Genomic DNA, 17,151 nt, shown 5'->3' with positions numbered 1-17,151 from the left:
ATTGAATAGCCCCTAGAGGCCATCTTGAGGTATTCTCTGCTTTAAAACCTTAAAAAGTTCTCTGAGTTCACCTACACTTCAGAAAATACCACAGCGTCAATGTACTCTACTGAAAAATCACTCGACGCCATATATTCTACATGTAGAGGCCTCTGTGATCACTTACTTTTCCATCCATTTGTTTTACTATTGTAGAATGTAAACTATGCGAAAAAATCAAGTCCCCTTATGACTAGTGTCATCTACTTTTGAGCCGCTTACCAGTGCTTTAATATAGTCGGTCAGAGAGTTATCTGTTTTTGAGTAACTGGCGTCAGATGTCATTACTTTGAGAAGCTTCCTAAAATTTCTTTGTTCATATCAGCTCTTCTTGGAGGCCTCTACTTTTTTAGTAGTAGAGCTTATTGGCATTTATTTTATACAAGCAAGTTTAGGTTAGACTAGTTAAACTCAGCGACATCTAGATTTGAGAACAGCATCTCAAAGGTCTTCATTTTACTGTTACTTAACTCCGTGGTCAGCTTCTCAAACATAGATGTCTCTGAGGTCGGTCAGACAAAATTAGGGACCACTGTACCCATTACTTTAATGCCGAGGAGATATGAGTTACTCAAAATAGCGGCTCTAAGTAAAGTTCAAGTACTCTAAAACTGAATTGAGTTTCTTTGAAGTTTAGGCCAGCTTATTTAGAGTAGGGCAAGCAACTCAAATATAGAAGACACTCCAGATAGGTATCAGATCAGCTAATTAATTATAGAGGTCTCTGGGGTCAGTCACCATCAAGTAGGGATCCCTGAAGCCAGCTGCTCTAAAATTACTCCCAGGTTGCAACCTCTAAGGCGATTTGAGGTATCTCAGGACAACCAGTGTACAATGGAGTTCAGCTAATTATAAAAAGAGGTATGGGAGGTCATCACTCAAACCTAGAGGACTCTGAGGTTAATCAGACTTAATAAGGAACCAGCTAATCAAATGTGGACGTTTCTGAAGTCAATCTCTCTTTAATAGGGCTCCTAAAAATAGGGACATCTACACTAAAGTTAAGACCAGTCAATTTAAACTTCAGTTCAGTAGATGCTTTTGAAGTCAGCTATTAAATGTAAAGATCTCTGAGGTCAATCACTCCTGAGCATTGACCGCTGAAGTGAGCCTCTTTAAGTTAAGGCCATGTAGTGGATATTTTTGGGGACATCATCTCTGAGATCAACCACTCATAAGTATAAGCTTGAACCCAGCTTATAAATGTAGAGGTACAGGCAGGTTTTTGAAAGTAAAAGTCTCTGAGGTGAGATGCTTTTGGCCTACTCTTCATTTCTTCGACAATGGCCGTTTGTAAAATGAGGTCCTTCTAGGCCACTTTAAAGGATCTTCAATTCGATAGAATACCGTTTCTGTATATTGAACGCCATCCAAAACTATCTATTGTATGGAAAACCCTTGAAAATTTGTGGAATCAGATCCCCTGGCTGAGATAAAAAATTGAATATTTTCTGGAGATGTTGTTTAGAACAGATTACCATGCTATGGAAACATATAGGATTTTTTTTATTTAAAAACAAAGAACATTTTAGGAGTAATTGCCTCCAAAACCTTTCACCTTTAATCAAAATTTTAATTATGGAAAACCTTTCACAAAAATATTTGCAAATTCTACCCAGGAAAACCAACAGCTGCTCTTTGCAGCTGATTTTTTTTCATAAAATTCATTATTTTTTTTATTCCGCCAAAAATTTGCATAAATTTTACAAATGGCTTCTCATTTGCGGATGAATGCACCTCTAATTGCAAGTCCCAGGTTTCATGGCAAAATGAAAAGTGTGCGAATAATTATTGCAATTTTCCCGATGTGGAACCGCATTTAAATGGAACTGAATTTGCATATTTTCAAATCAAATCAAATGCGGGAGAGGATAGACGTATTTTATTGCAAAAAAAAAAAAAAAACAAGCAACAACCCTAATGGTTACATAAAGAACGCCAGGATAAAAATAGGAAACTCCATGTAACTTCCGCCCGGAAAAACAGAAGAATTTTATTTTGTGCAAATCTAGTGCCGGAGATTTTCACAAATGTAAAGGATTTGCATAATTTTTGCATTTATTGCTGTCGGCTTCGTTCTCCCTCTCTCTCTCTCTCCCTCGCTCACTTTGTCTCTTTCCCTCTACACCCATAACATCCAGGGCATGCGTGACAGGCTACACATGCTGCTGATGCTCATGGTGCCAACCATGGCCCAAGGGTTGCTTTTCCGCCAGTGTTATGCAAATGACCTGTTCGCATTTGCGCACACGACAAACATGTACACCGGGAGAGCGGATTTAAAGGCATGGCTCATGTTAATGTTATGCAAATTTTCAATTCAATATTGAATCGATCGGGTAATCGATTGAAGAAAATATGTTGTCTACTAAGTGCTGCTCTTGCTGAACGAGACTCATTGGCAATTGTGCGTATAAGGCCTGAAAAAAGGATATGCTGGTGTATATCTGCCAGTGTGTGTCTGTGTGTTTTCAATATTGATTACAAAAAAGGTTATACTTCCTTTTGCGTAAAATGGCAAAATTGAAATCAGAAAATCTGCATAAAAATGGTAACAATGAATTCGAACCCATTTCGTTTGTTTTTTTTTTTTTTTTTTTTTGAAAACCAACATAAATTCAGAAACGCAATTTCAATTCGTTCGTTCGTTCGTTCGTTTTGTTATCCTTTGTGTTGTTATCCTTGTTATATTTGCATATCTCCCATAGAACGCAATAGTTCTGAAAGGTTTTTCGGTTGTCAATGAATTTATGAATTTTGATTTGAGTTGATATTTTATTTGTAGAGCTATTGAATTTACCAATACATACACAAAATATGTCCTTGATCCTTAGAAAAATTAGAGAAAAAATAGAAACATAAAAATTGCTAATAGATTTTCTTTCCTAGAGAAGATCCTGAAGACACCTTCCATTCCAAAGAAGTTCTTGAAATGCCTTTCGGAAAATTCCTCTTTAAGGAATTTTAAAGCACAGAGGACCGCTATAGGAGCCTCCTTGCTGTTATGAGCTGAAGTTCCTCACAGGGTAATTTATTCTACGAGATATCCTCTTTATGAGATCTTCTGTAAAAGTTCTTCTTTCCGATAACATTTTTTGAAGGACTTTCTGATGACTCCCATAGGATGTTCTACAGAAAATGAAGATCCTTGAAGGGCCTGTCACAAATTTAAATAGTCCCAGGAGGTTATCATGAGGTATTTTCTAGCTTTAAAGCCCTAAAAATTCCTCTAAGTTCGAAGAATATCCTTGAATGGTCTGCCACATCTTTAATTAGTCCCAAGAGGTTATCATGAGGTATTTTCTTGCTTTAAAGCTCTAAAAGTTCCTCTAAGTTCGCCTACTCTTTAGAAGAGGCCACTGCGTCCATTTACTCCACTTCAAAGGCATTCGATGCCATTTATTCCACATGTAGAGCTCGCGTACTTCTTAATCGCTACCCTAGGCTTTTCTATAGAAAAAGAAGACCTTTGAATGGTCTGTCACAAATTTAAATAGTCCCAAGAGGTTATCATGAGGTATTTTCTTGCTTTAAAGCCTTAAAAGGTTATCTGAGTTCATCTACTCCTCCGAACAGACCACTGCATCCATTTACTCTACTTCAAAGGCATTTGATGCCATTTATTCTACATGTAGAGGCCTCTTACTTCTTAATGGCTACCCTAAGATATTCTATAGAAAAAGAAGACCCTTAAATGTTCTGCCACATCTTTAATTAGTCCCAAGAGGTTATCATGAGGTATTTTCTTGCTTTAAAGCTCTAAAAGTTCCTCAAAGTTCACCTACTCTGCAGAACAGGCCACTGCATCCATTTAATCTACTTCAAAGGCATTCGATGTCATATATTCTACATGTAGAGCTCTCGTACTTCTTAATAACTCCCCTAGGCTATTCTATAGAAAAAGAAGACCCTTAAATGTTCTGCCACAGTTTTAATTAGTCCCAAGAGGTCATGATGAGGTCATGATGCTTTAACGCCTTAGAAGGTTCTCTTCTTAATAACTCCCCTAGGATATTCTATAGAAAAAGAAGACGCTTAAATGTTCTGCCACATCTTCAAATAGTACCAAGAGGTTATCGTGAGGTATTTCATGCTTTAAAGCTTTAAAAGCTTCTCAGAGTTCTCCTACTCTTCAGAACAGGTCACTGCGTCCATTTACACTACTCCAGAGGCATTCGAAGTCATATATTCCACATGTAGAGGTCTCTGAGATCACTTACCAACTGTACAGATAAAAAATGAGAATTACTATATAGTAGAGCCATCTACTTTTGTGTAGCTTACCTGTGCTTTAAAGTAGTCGCTCATAGAGGTCTCTGCTTCTGTGTAACTGGCCTCAGATGTCATTACTTTGGGAATCTTCACTTCACTCTTGGAGACCTCCACTTTTTTAGTAGTAATGGCATTTACTTCTTGTAAACAAACCCAGATTATAGTAGTTAAGCTCAACGACCTCTAGATTTGAGTACATAGTCGGAGAGGTCTTTATCTCTGTCACTTATATCTGAGGTCACTTGTTAGAAAGTGTTGCTCAAATCGTTTGTCCATAAGTTATGCTAAGAGAGTCTTTCTCTTACCAAATCACAACCAGATCAGAGACGTACGGTCAGCGTGAACACAGATTAGATTAGTTAAGCTCAGCGACCTCTAGATTTGAGTACATAGTCTGAGAGGCCTTTATCTCTGTCATTTATATCTGTGGTCACTTGTTGGATAGTGTTCTTCAAATCGTTTGGAGTCTTTCTCTTACCTGTGTTCACACGGTCAATGTGAACACAGATTACATTAGTTAAGCTCATCGACCTCTAGATTTGAATACATGGCTTGAGAGGTCTTTATTTTACAGTCACTTATCTCATAGGCCACTTGTTGGATAGTGTTCTTCAAATCGTTTGTCCATAAGTTATGCTAAGAGAGTCTTTCTCTTACTAACTCACAACCAGATCAGGGACGTACGGTGGGTGTGGACGGCCCTCAATTTATTGACTACCTTCTGCCAGTTTTTTATATATTTTACATGGAAAGGTTATTTTTTTTAATTGGGCGCTGCAGCAACCAAAGAAAAAAGTAAAGAATTTGAAAATTATACGAGGGCTATACGAAGACCTTTTCCTTCATAAATATTATTTCCCATAGGCTGTAGTACCGATTCCGAACTTCAAATACGAATTTTGAAACAATTCCGGTGAATAATGCCGCTAAAGTCATCAAAATACCGAATATCGGGAGATATCGTTATATGGGGGCTATACGAAGTCGTGGACCAGCACAGACAATTATCTGTCATAGGCTGTAGTATCTATTACGAACTCTAAATACCAATTTTGAAGCATTGCCGGTCAATAATGTCGCTTAAATCACCAAAAAACCGAAAAAAATAACGAATCTATCATTAAAGGCCTCTAAAGTAAAATAGAAGCTATAGAAAAAATTGAATGTAAAACAGAGTCATCTACATTTGAGTAACTGCCCCCAATTATTATTAGCTTTTGTTCGAGGCCTTTTTTTAGAGAAGCTATCCTTAGAAGTATATGTTTAGAGTAGTTAAACTTACAGCTCTTCAATTTTGAGCAGATATCTTTAATGGCTAATATTTTAGAGAAGTTAAACACAGAGACCTCTATATTTGAGTACATATCTTCAAAGGTACTTAATGACACTGGCTTCAATGGCCTCTACTAAGGATAATTCAATTTAATCAACTCTCTAAGCAAAACTCTCTGCATTAAAGTGAAAGAAGACCGCTTCAGAGGCTATCAACTCAGATGAGCTGGCCATCTACTCTGGGATAGGCACATCTACTCTGGTATATTGTAGCTGCCCTCAATGGTCTTTACTCAGAGTAATTTCCCAGTTCCCAGTTTTATAGTACCAGGGCCTGAAAATCTGTCTATGAAAATGTGAAATGAAAAAAAATGTGAAAACTCCAGCCCCAGATCTTAGAGCCACTATAGGTGAATAACTGGGCTTCCTTCACTTTATTGCAGCTCGACCCGGATCCTCTTATCCAAAATTATTTCGTGTGAGCGGGCACAGTATTAAGTTCCAATAAGTAGTTCGTGTCATTTGTAAGCCAATTAGCATATTTCCAGTGTCATATGATCTACAATTGGTCAGTGGCACGAGCCAACACTTGAAAGGAACCTGATGTTATCCTTTCACAATCCTTTTCTTATTAACACGTCACTAAAACCAGTTTTAAATCCCTTGACCACCATTGGCACTGGTCAGCAGCAATGGCTCGTGTTGTTGCACACGCACACATAGCCACTCTCTCTCTCCCTCTCTCTTAATTAACAACAAATGACCACTGGGCATCTTCGTTTTCTTTTGCTACCTGAAGTCATCTCTCTTCGACACGATCTTCTTTTGTTTCTTAGGGGTGTAAAGAAAATGTGTCAAAACTGTTAATAAATTACGGCCCTCAGCGGCACCACCACGGACAATTGAATGACTTGTGTTGACAAATATTTAAATATCCTTAAATAATCTTCCGAAAATGACCACTTAAGAGGATGATAAAATTAACATATCCTTGGATGAGTGACCATTCCCTAAGGAACTGTTGGATATTTGTTTTTTTATTCAATTAATTTAGTGGGGATGATATGAAATACTTTTTGAGGAAAAGGATCTTTCGAAATAAATAAAAAATAAATATAAATTTTTGTATCTTTTGGTCTCAAATATTTTTCAAAATTTCAAGAATTTTTTTCTATGAAATATAACCATAATTTTTTAATTTTTTTTTTTTTTTTTGATTTTTCTTGGACGCTAGCCTATTCTCATTCTTGGGATTTTTTTAAATGCAGGAAAATACTCCAATAGGCAGAAATTTTAGGAAATTCTGACAATTTTAAGGAAAAAAAAAACATGTAAAGTAGTAGCAGTCGGTTTTGCCGATAAATGTATACCCCCAGCCTCGAGTTATGATTATTCAAACTGTTGACCCTTTATGGGTGGAGTTTCCGAAGCAGTTGGCTAATATTGAGCAACTCGAATCTGACCTAGGACTGATATAAATATTACAACGTGCCAGATTTGGACTGTATCGACTACTTCCTATACTTTATATGAGATATGTGCAAATTTTTGGAAAATGTTGAAAGATGCTTGAGGTAACAGATACAGCGGACCGAAGTTTTCCATTTTCATACTTCATCTAATACAGATAAAAATATTGGTATGTGAAAAATTTGAAGTGTGTGCAAAATTTATATCCAATTTTACGCGAAATCATAAATTCCGATAACAAATGTTTAGATAAAGCAAGATGTAAAGAATAGCCGGCTTATTTCGCACGTTGCGACAGATATAGGCATTGGAAATTGTCACCCTTTGTGGGTGAGGTACCAGAAAGTGTTGGCAGATATACCTCATCTCCACAACAGATCTTGTGTTAGCCAAAATATTTGGGTTGGGTGCTTATTTCGCTTTCTTTGAGCATTTTGTTTTTCAAAATCTTTAACCCTATGTGGGGGAGATACCAGAAGAAATGGTCCGATCCCTACCATCTTTATAACAGATCTTGTGTTGATTGAAATATTGAGATGTTCCAAGTCTGAATGAAATCGAATGTTAATTAAAGTTTGTTTCTGAGCTTCATATATATTAAAAATTTTGACCCATTGGTGGGGGAGGTACCAGAAGGAGTAGGCAGATATATCCCATCTTCACAACAGATCTTGTGTTAGTAGAAATAATGGTTTGTGTGAAATATGAAGAGAACCGGATGCTTATTTCTTATTTTATAATCGTTTTTTCACTCAAAAATTTTGAACCTTTGTGGGGGAGGTACCAGAAATAAAGGTCCGATCTCTAATTTTTTTTATAACATATCTTGTGTTTATGGAAATATTGAGATGTACCAAGTCTGAATGGAATCGAATGTTAATTTCGTGTTTTATGAGCTTCATGGATATTCAAAATTTTGACCCTTTGTGGGGGAGATATCAGAAGGAGTAGGCCGATCTATTCCATCATCACACTAGACCTTGGATTAATAAAATTATTGGGATTTGTGAAATTTGAAGACAATCGGACTCTTCCATCACATTTTGTAAGAGTTGTAATTATTCAAAATATTGACCCTTTGTGGGGGAGGTACTTGTTGTAGTGGACCGATATTGTCCATTTTTTGCACCTGACCATCCAATTTTGCAAATATAAGTATTTGCAAAGTTGGAGCAAAATCGGATTATCCTTTCTCTTTCTAGGCTGTAAAATATTTTCTTTGAAAATTTTGAACTTTTGTGTGGGAGGTACCAGAAGGCGTGGACCGATATTACCCATCTCCGAACTCAATCTAAGTTTGCCAATAATATTACGATGTACCAAGTTTAGAACAAATCGGATACTCCCTTCGAGAGTTATCGTGCACACCAGCCAGACAGACAGACGGACGGACATCGCTAGATTGTCTCCAAATGTCCTGAAACGCATTTGATCCAAAGAGACTAAATCCGTTATTTCGATGATGCACCGTTCGGCTGTATCATATACCCTTTCTAGCCATATGGCTGAGGGTATAATGAATCAAATTTTGGAATGTTTTGGCTACAGATTGTTTTAAAATTTCCAGGTTTTTTATAATTAAATATTGTTCTCTTTAAAATTCTTCTTTAAAAATTCTGAGTCTGAAAATCTCTGTAAGGTGATGTGGAAGAAAAATTGTTTTTGGAAATATAGCAAAATTCAATCCCTGATGATGATCGTCGATACCAATCGAAATATTGAAAATAAAAAATGTTTCTAAAATTTTCGATTACTTTAAAAATAAAATTATATTTATTCTCCAAAATCTTAAATCCATTTATTACCCACCGCTACGTCATGGCCCATACAAAAAATCCACAAAAAATCTCCAAAAAATCCAAAAAAAAAATAGCTCTCATTTTTTGCAAAATTCAAAAATAAAAAATAATCCAAAAATGTAAAAAAATAATTTTTTAATCCATTATTCAAAATCCTGACCTACCAAAACTCGCTCACTGCTAGGTCATGGCCCATGATAAAAATCTCAAAAAAAATCCACAAAAAAATGGCTCTCGTTTTTTTGCAAAATTCAAAATAAAAAAGTTCCAAAAATAAAAAAAATACTCCATTATTCAAAATCCTGACCTAGCAAAACTCATTCACTGCTAGGACATGGCCCATGAGGACAAGTTGCCTAAATTCCCCCACAAAAAAAGAACAAAAACCACCAAAAAAAAATCCACAAAAAATAGCTCTCTTTTTTCCCTTAAAAAATAACTCTACTATCTCTCTCTTCCTCACACCCTCAAAGGACAACAACAGCAAAAAAAAATATCCCAAAACAGAAATGAATTCCCGAACTCCTGTTGGCTAAACTCTTGGAAATTTTTGGCAAAAAATGTGGTTTTTGTGAAAATATTAGCATTTCTCGCCACACCATTGGCTGGAAGTAGAAGTGAGAAAAAACGAACAAAAATAATTCAAGAGTCCCAAATGGGAACCAGCAGCTAAAAAAAGCAGACAAATACTTTTTGCGCGCTCGATTACTACAACAAAAGGGATTTTTTGGCACAGCCAGCCAAAGGACAATGGAAATGCGAACCAATAAAATAAGGGATGAAAAGGAAGCCAGAACAAAACGCAAAAATAGCCTTGCAAAGAGTTGAGCAGACAATCCACAAACAAAAAAATAAATAAATAACGTTTCATAAAAAAGCAAGGAAGTCTCTGAATAGTTGCGTGGACGGACAAGCGACGACCAGCAGAAGCAGTGGCAGCAGCGGCGGAAAGGAAAGGACATTTAAGCAACCCCTTTTTTTCACATTTCGCCTATTAAAGAGAGTTGGCTTTTTTATGCTCTTCTTTTTGGAAATTGTAAACAAAACAAACGGATCCTATTGCTCCCTCTCTCTCTCTCTCTCTCTCTCTTTCTTTCTCCCTCTGTTTAGGGAAGTTGTATGGGTTTTTTAAGAGAGTGTTGCGAGATCATTTGTTGTGCTTCTTTAAAAGAAAAAGAGAATCTTGTTTTTTGTTGGCCTTTTTACAAAGGGAGAGGGTTGTTTGTGAGTTTTTTAGACAATTTCCAAAGAGATCTTTTTGGAAATTTTTCCTATATTAACTGCTCCCCGTTGAAGAGTTAAATCAGTTTGAGCTCAACAGCCAAGCTTGAAATAACTCTTTGCAGTCTATTTCGCTTTACAAAAAAATAAAAACGAAACGCTAAACGTTGAATAGAAAAGAAATTTTCAAATATTTTTACGTGAAGTGACAAAAAACCACAACATAACCATCAAAGAAAAAGGATTATTTTTACACCCAAAGAAAAATCTTAGTTGGATTATTTTGAAAAAATATACAAAAAAAAATTATTAAAAAAACAAATTGTGACAAAAATTGCAAAACTAAATCAAAAAACCAATAAAAGTGACAAAAATTTGGAAAAAAAATTTTTGAAAAAATAATTCAAAAAATATTGAAAAAAAAAATATTTAAAAAAAAAGTTTGAAAAAAATTCGAAAGAAAAACTAAAGAACCGAAAAAATTTTTCAAAAAAAAAAATTAATTTTTTTTCGAAAAAAAGTTTTGAAAAAAATCCGAAGCAAAATGTCTACCCAATTGGAATTCATAATGCAGTTGTACATGATGAATCTCTTGCAACAACAACAGCAAATGCAACAAAATCAGCAGCAGCAACAACAGCAACAGTCACAACAATTTGCCCCAAGTCCTGTCAAGGCCAAGGATTCATTGGAATCAGCAGCAGCTGCAATGACAAATTTAAGGACCCAGAAACGCAAACTCTCCCAAAACACCAACACCAGTAGTAGTAGCCGTAGTTGTAGTCCCAATAGTAATTTGAGCATCCAACAGCCACAACAACAACAACACTTAACACCCAGCTTTCCCATCTCCACTGCTACTCCTCAAATTTCCCTACTACAACAACAGCAACAACTACTCTTGCAACAGCAGCAGCAACAAACTCAGGCTGCCATGAACCCCATGTTGTTGAATAATTTGCCGGCCTTGACCCAATTGATGTTGCTGCAGCAGCAACAACAACAGCAAATAACCTCCTCCAATCTCCTGCTAACACCCACCACACCCAACTCCTCCTCCCACACCTCGTCCTGTACCCCCTCATCCTCCTCCCCCATGGCGGCGAATTATTTGGCCAACAGTTTTGGGGTTTATGCTGGAGCCAGCGTTTCCAGCGCTGCTGGCTTTTCCACTTCCGCTGCCACACCTCCTCCTCCATCTCATCCTCATCAGCCATCTAGTGCTTCTCTTTTCTTTCCCTCTTCTGCTTTTCCAGCACAAAATTCTAGCTCTTCTTTTATAGCCACCTCCACCTCCTCACCAAGCCATAATTTTCTTCAATCATCTACAGTGACATCGACACCAAATGCCGCCGTCGGCTCCACCAGCGCCGCTTTGGATGTCCACAATGTAGACGACACTGAAGAGGATAATGGCGAAGAAATGGATGTTAAATTCATTAAAACCGAACAATTGACCAACGAAGTTATGCACTTAACGGCATCGGCCCATTCCACATCCGGTTTGAGGCCATTGGAATTGACCTCGGATTCCATGGAGGATTCCAAACAAATGGTAAGTTGACAAATATTTTATTTTTTATATTTTTTTATGTTAAGATTGGGACTAGAATGCCATCCTACATCCTTATTTGACATACGCTGACCTAAAAAAACACTGCGGAATTAAAAGCTTCAGATTGGGCGCCACTTGAAGCCCCTTATTTTCTTCCAGACTTTCCCCCACATCAGCGATTTTTTATTTACTTAGACATTCATTTTGCCGAATATGCTTCGGATTCAACGAATACGGAGCCCCAACCGTCTCTTTGAAAGCAGCCTGTGATTGGGCGTCATCTACTCGCTTTTACTACTTTCTCCAAGACTCTTCCTGCTGCGATTGCTTATTACATTCACTGTTACCCAACATAGCTTTTAGGCATTTCCCTAGCCGCCAGCTAACTTTTTATCACAACTTTGTGATTGGGCGCCACTTTTTTACTAACAACATTTCCGTCATAATTTTTGTCCTAGATTCAAATTTCAATAAGAGATTCATTTCCTCAAATATGCTTCGAATCCAACGAATACGGAGCACCAACACTCTCTCTGAAACCAGCCTGTGATTGGGCGCCATCTTTATACCTTTATGGCTTTCTTCGAGACTGTTCCTTTAGATCTTCTATCGATTATTTAATTCACCGCTTCCCAACATATCTATCAGGCATTTTCCGTAGCCGCCAACTAACTTCCTTATCACCACTTTGTGATTGGGCGCCAATTTTTTACCCTCGACATTCCAGTTGAAATTTTCATCCTAGGTTTAGGTACTTAGTTCACATTTCAATTAGTTATTCAGTTCTCCGATTATCCCCCGGATCCAGCTCTCTCCTTTAAAAAAGGCTCTGATTGGGCGCCATCCGCACGCCTAGATTATTTTCTTCTAGACTCTTTCGGCAGATCCGCAATAACTTATTTAATTCGCAGCTACATAGCTTATCTTCTCGGTATTCATTTATTAGCTTTCTGTGATTGGGCGCCATTTGAACACATCTAGCACTTTCTCCCAGTTTCTTTCTCTTCTCCGAATATCATTTCGGATTTATCGAAAATTAGGGATCTATTCTGACTACACTTTCCTTCTATGACAACACTCTCCTCGCAATAGGACACTCACTTCATTGGGCGCCAACTACTCGTTTTGGGGTTCTGCTTCGAAAAATCTTCCCTAAATTTGCGATTTTTTATTTAATTCAGAGCTACCCAACATATCTATTTGGCTTTTATCTTCCCGAAATTATTTAGTATCTCAACCATTACCTATCTTCTTCTGTGAGCACCATTTGCTTGGGCGCCACTTTTTCACCAATATTCTATGCTCTTGAAATTCTCCTCTAAATTTGCAATTGCTTAGGCATTGGCTTTCAAAAATACATTTCTGAAGGCATGAGAATGTAATTTTATTACACAGTCGCCAGTTTACTTCCCTGTTGACAGCCTGTGATTGGGCGCCACTTTTCACATAAACTCTCTAGGTTTACCTATTTTCTTAGAAACTATGCAGAATATCAATTTAACTTTTTTCCCCCGAAACCGTACTGAAATCATCGAATGTTGGAGATGAAAGAGGCGATATTCTCCGGAAGGGAATTGCATTAAGACCCACAGCTGCCAGCACAACTCCCTAACAAAAGGTCACCGGGTTCTTAAAAAATTGGCTGTGAATAATTCTTTTGAAATTTCGTCGAGATATATTCCCTCTCTCTCTCTTTCTCTCTCTCTTCGAATTCAAGTTTCTGTTGGGGGTCATTCTCTGCAAATATTTATCTTATTTACGATTTTCTGCCTCTCCGATAAAATGGACGCATTCTTTCAATTCCATTTCAATAAATTCCAGAATTCAAAATTATTTTTGGAAATTTGCGTAGGATTCTTTTCGAGTTTGCGGACTACCTTTAGGTTTATCTTGAAAACTATTTGTTTCCTTTCTCTACTAAATTGGACGTGGGTGGCGCCGAATAAAGGTTGAATTCAAAAATCTTTTTTGTCACCTTTGGGTGATTCTTTTCGAATTTTCAGACCACCTTCAGGATGCTTTAGCTTCATAAATGTTCATTTCCAAGTGAATCTTTCTTCAGCCAATAATCTTTATCCTTTCAACCAACCTTTCTCCAGTCTTCACACAAATATTTACCTACCTTTTATAGGACCGGACCTACGAGACTTCGAATTACTTTTCTTCAGATTCCAAGGCTAAGGTTTCTCCAGTCTCCCTCTGCCCCCTACTCATTTTCCCCCAACTCTTTTTTCTCTTACCTTTCAACGAACAATTCCTTGGAATCTCAAGAAGCTTGTGAATTTTTTTTGTTTACACCAAAAACAACAACAACAAAAACGCAATTAAAAATTAGCAGAAAAAAACAACAACAACAAAAATCGGCAACATTGTAACAAAATTTGAACACTTGTGTTTCCGAACTTTTTTTTTCTTCTTTACATTTTTGTTCTTTTGAAATCAAAACATAAACAAATCGCCGAAACACATGCAATGAAGTTCTCATTATTTCCAGAGCATGGGTGGGCAGGGTAATTTGAGATGCTGGAACATGTTGTAGACCGGAAAAAAACTTAAAATTAAGCAAAAACAAGAAACAGAATTTATTAAATTTTTATTTATTTCTCTCCCTCTCTTTGCAGCCCTTTACTCCCGAGAAATCGGAATACTCCCTGAAACCCCTCGCAGACCATGATCCCTCAAATGTAACCCCGGTGACTTTGAAGAATGCCATACTAACACCACCCTCAAGTGAACAGCTTTCTTCAAAGCACACCGGCAGTTCGGCATTTGAGGGTTCATCGTCTTCGGCGGGTATGAATAAATCCTCGTCGACGGCCTCCAATTCCTCGGCCACCTCGGCCACAAATTCTACCACAAATCTAACGGGCAGTACTTGTGTCTCGGCGACGGGTGTGGATAGTTTCCTGACCGAGGAGAACCTTAAACATTTAAGGAAAAACTCCTCATATTTGGAGTGTGAAAATCCGCTGTGTCGCCAAGAGAATCTACGCGAACATTTCCACTGCTATGAGGAACCTTGCCAGGGAAAGATCCTTAGCAAAAAAGATGATATCATACGCCATTTGAAGTGGCACAAGAAACGCAAGGAGAGTCTACTCTTGGGTTTTGCCCGTTTCTCGTCATCCGATGACTGTGCTCCCGAATATGGTGCCGGTTGTGCCTACAATTGGAAACAGACCCATTATCATTGTATCTATGAGGATTGTCCCAAGGTCTATGTCAGCACCAGTGATGTCCAAATGCATGCCAATTTCCATCGTAAAAATTCGGAAATTGTCCAGGAAGGTTTCCGGCGCTTCCGGGCCCATGAAAACTGCAAGATTGAGGAGTGTCCCTTCTATGGCAAGAAGACCTCCCACTATCACTGCTGTCGCGAGGGCTGCAATCACACCTTCAAGAACAAGGCCGATATGGGTAAGTCTTGAGAATGAGAATCTGAATCTGAAAGGAATCCAAAATTTATTGAAATTTATTTTCTTTTCCAGAAAAACACAAGGTCTACCACATGAAGGACCATCAACTGACCCAGGATGGCTTCAAAAAGATTCTGAAAACCGAAAAATGTCCCTTCGATGACTGCAAATACTCCTGTGTCTCCAATCACATCCATTGTGTGCGGGAGAATTGCAATTACATTCTGCACTCCAGTACCCAAATGATTTCGCACAAACGTAAACATGATCGGGCCGAGGGGGAGCAAAACTATCAGCAGTTCAAAGGCCAAAGGGATTCCAGCGAAGAAGAGTCGCCCAACAGTGTGGGCGCCATGCCACCAGCAGCCGTTACTGCCAACAAAAATCTAAGCACAAATACCTCAACCCCCTTGTCTTCGCTGTCCGCCGAACACTTCTTGGCCCGCAAAAGGGGTAGGCCACCAAAGAAAATTGTAAGTAAACCTAACCTAAAAAAAATTAAAATTCAATTAAATTAAAATTATTTTCAATTTTTTTTACAGCAATTACCTGCCGAAGCCAGTGAGGCCAAACGCCTGAAATTGGAATCGCCAGCCGACTCAAACTCCAACAGCTCCATTTCAAATGCCAATCTGCCGGCGGTCGGTACAGCAAATCCCTTGGCCCCCACCATGCCCCTGATGAACCCCTTTATGGCCAACTTCAATCCCGCCAATGTGGATCCCAATGCTCCCAACTTCCAGCTGACTCATTTGATGGCTCTCTTTCAACTGCAAAATCCTCTCTTCTATCAAAATCTGTATCCCCGAGGTCTAACAGCTGCCAATATGGCCAATTTATTGGGTTCCAGCACTTTGCCTGCTGCAGCGGCTCCCAACACCCCCACGACCAATGTGAAACAGGAATTCAATGAGAAACCAGAATTTAAGGAATGAAAAGGGTATTATAGGGTTCTATTATAGACTTGGTTTTTTAACTCCACCCTGGCATGGCCCTATGCAAAATGTTTGGCTTTCGAACATTTTTTTTCTGGGCCTGGATGGGCATTAAAAGGCGATCTTGTTTTTTAGATCTTTGAACGCACAGAAGATCCAGGGAGATCGTCTCCTTTTTTGAGCAATAGGAAAAAAGGAATTGGGCTGGCTTGTCGACACCGATAAGCTTAAGGCTTTAATTCCTTGGGAATAGAGAAAAAAGACAGGCAGGTTAGGTAGAGCGTGAGAGAGAGAAAAAGAGAGAGAGAGTGAGAAAAAAATCCTCTCCCTTAAAGGTTTTACTTATCAAGGACACAAAACGACAGTCCGCATAAGTAAAGGTCCAAAGATTTGGAAAATTTCTTTCAAAAGATTTTTCTTCTTTAGATTCTGAAAATTTTTGCAACAAATTTTCCAATTTTTGGCATATTTTTCATATTTTCCAAACCCACAAATGTCTTGATTTGAAAATAACAAAATTTCAAACTTTTGTATTTTTCAAATCATTTCATTTGTTTTAAAATATTTAACAAAATTTCAATAAAAATTAATTTTAAAATTAAATTAAAATTTTCTTTTTAATTTCTCCAAAAAAAAAACATAAAAACTGTGATTGTATTTGTTTTGAAAATTTAATTTCAATTAAAAAATTTAAGTATCCTTTTAAATTGGCCATAGTTAATTTGTAAATAATTTGATAAACATAAGCAAATTGTTGTTGTAATATTAAAAACAAAAAATTATTTTTGAAAAAAAAATCATCTGTCTTTGGAAACAAAATGAGTCCTTGAGGAGTCCTTAAGGATTCTATAATGGTGGGATAAATAATAAAAATTCCAGATATCGTTTTTCTATATCTCGGTGGTATTTTCAATAGAAAAAAAATCCAACGAGATCCTTGGATCTCTCCGAGGATTTTTCCATAGAAAAAAATTCGCTGAGACCCCTGGGTCTCTCCGAGGCTTTTTCCATAGGAAAAAATTCGCTGAGACCCCTGGGTCTCTCCGAGGTTTTTTCCATAGAAAAAAATTCAAACGAGACCTTGGGGTCTCTCCGCGGTTTTTTCCATAGAAAAAAATTCGCTGAGACCCTGGGGTCTCTCCGAGGTTTTTTCCATAGAAAAAAATTCGCTG

The 17,151-nt window shown here is 37.6% G+C and overlaps 1 protein-coding gene across 2 annotated transcripts; it reads left to right on the top strand.

Annotated features, from left to right (window-relative positions):
- Positions 1–10,590: 10,590 nt before the first annotated feature.
- Positions 10,591–16,488, top strand: LOC101888632 (transcription factor castor). Of its 2 annotated transcripts, XM_020035076.2 has the most exons (5): positions 10,591–10,864; positions 11,405–11,628; positions 14,250–15,045; positions 15,117–15,517; positions 15,587–16,488. In XM_020035076.2, the coding sequence occupies exons 1-5, from the start codon at positions 10,618–10,620 to the stop codon at positions 15,977–15,979; spliced, it is 2,061 nt and encodes a 686-aa protein (XP_019890635.1). In that variant the 5' UTR covers positions 10,591–10,617; the 3' UTR covers positions 15,980–16,488. The 2 variants fall into 2 exon arrangements, with proteins under 2 accessions (XP_019890635.1, XP_011290507.1); XM_011292205.3 differs by having other exon boundaries at positions 10,591–11,628.
- The last annotated feature ends 663 nt before the right edge of the window (positions 16,489–17,151 follow it).

This window comes from Musca domestica, unplaced genomic scaffold (assembly GCF_030504385.1).
Source record: "Musca domestica strain aabys unplaced genomic scaffold, Musca_domestica.polishedcontigs.V.1.1 180, whole genome shotgun sequence".
In the NCBI taxonomy this organism is placed as follows: domain Eukaryota; kingdom Metazoa; phylum Arthropoda; class Insecta; order Diptera; family Muscidae; genus Musca; species Musca domestica.
Note: the sequence above shows the minus strand (reverse complement) of the source record. Positions and strands in the feature narration are given on the sequence as shown.

Excerpts from the sequence above, each read along its gene's own strand:
- LOC101888632 (XM_011292205.3), top strand. The coding sequence starts at position 10,618 with ATGTCTACCCAATTGGAATTCATAATGCAGTTGTACATGATGAATCTC. Across the intron at positions 15,046-15,116 it reads CAAGAACAAGGCCGATATGG|AAAAACACAAGGTCTACCAC; the intron begins GTAAGTCTTGAG and ends TTTCTTTTCCAG. Across the intron at positions 15,518-15,586 it reads GTAGGCCACCAAAGAAAATT|CAATTACCTGCCGAAGCCAG; the intron begins GTAAGTAAACCT and ends TTTTTTTTACAG.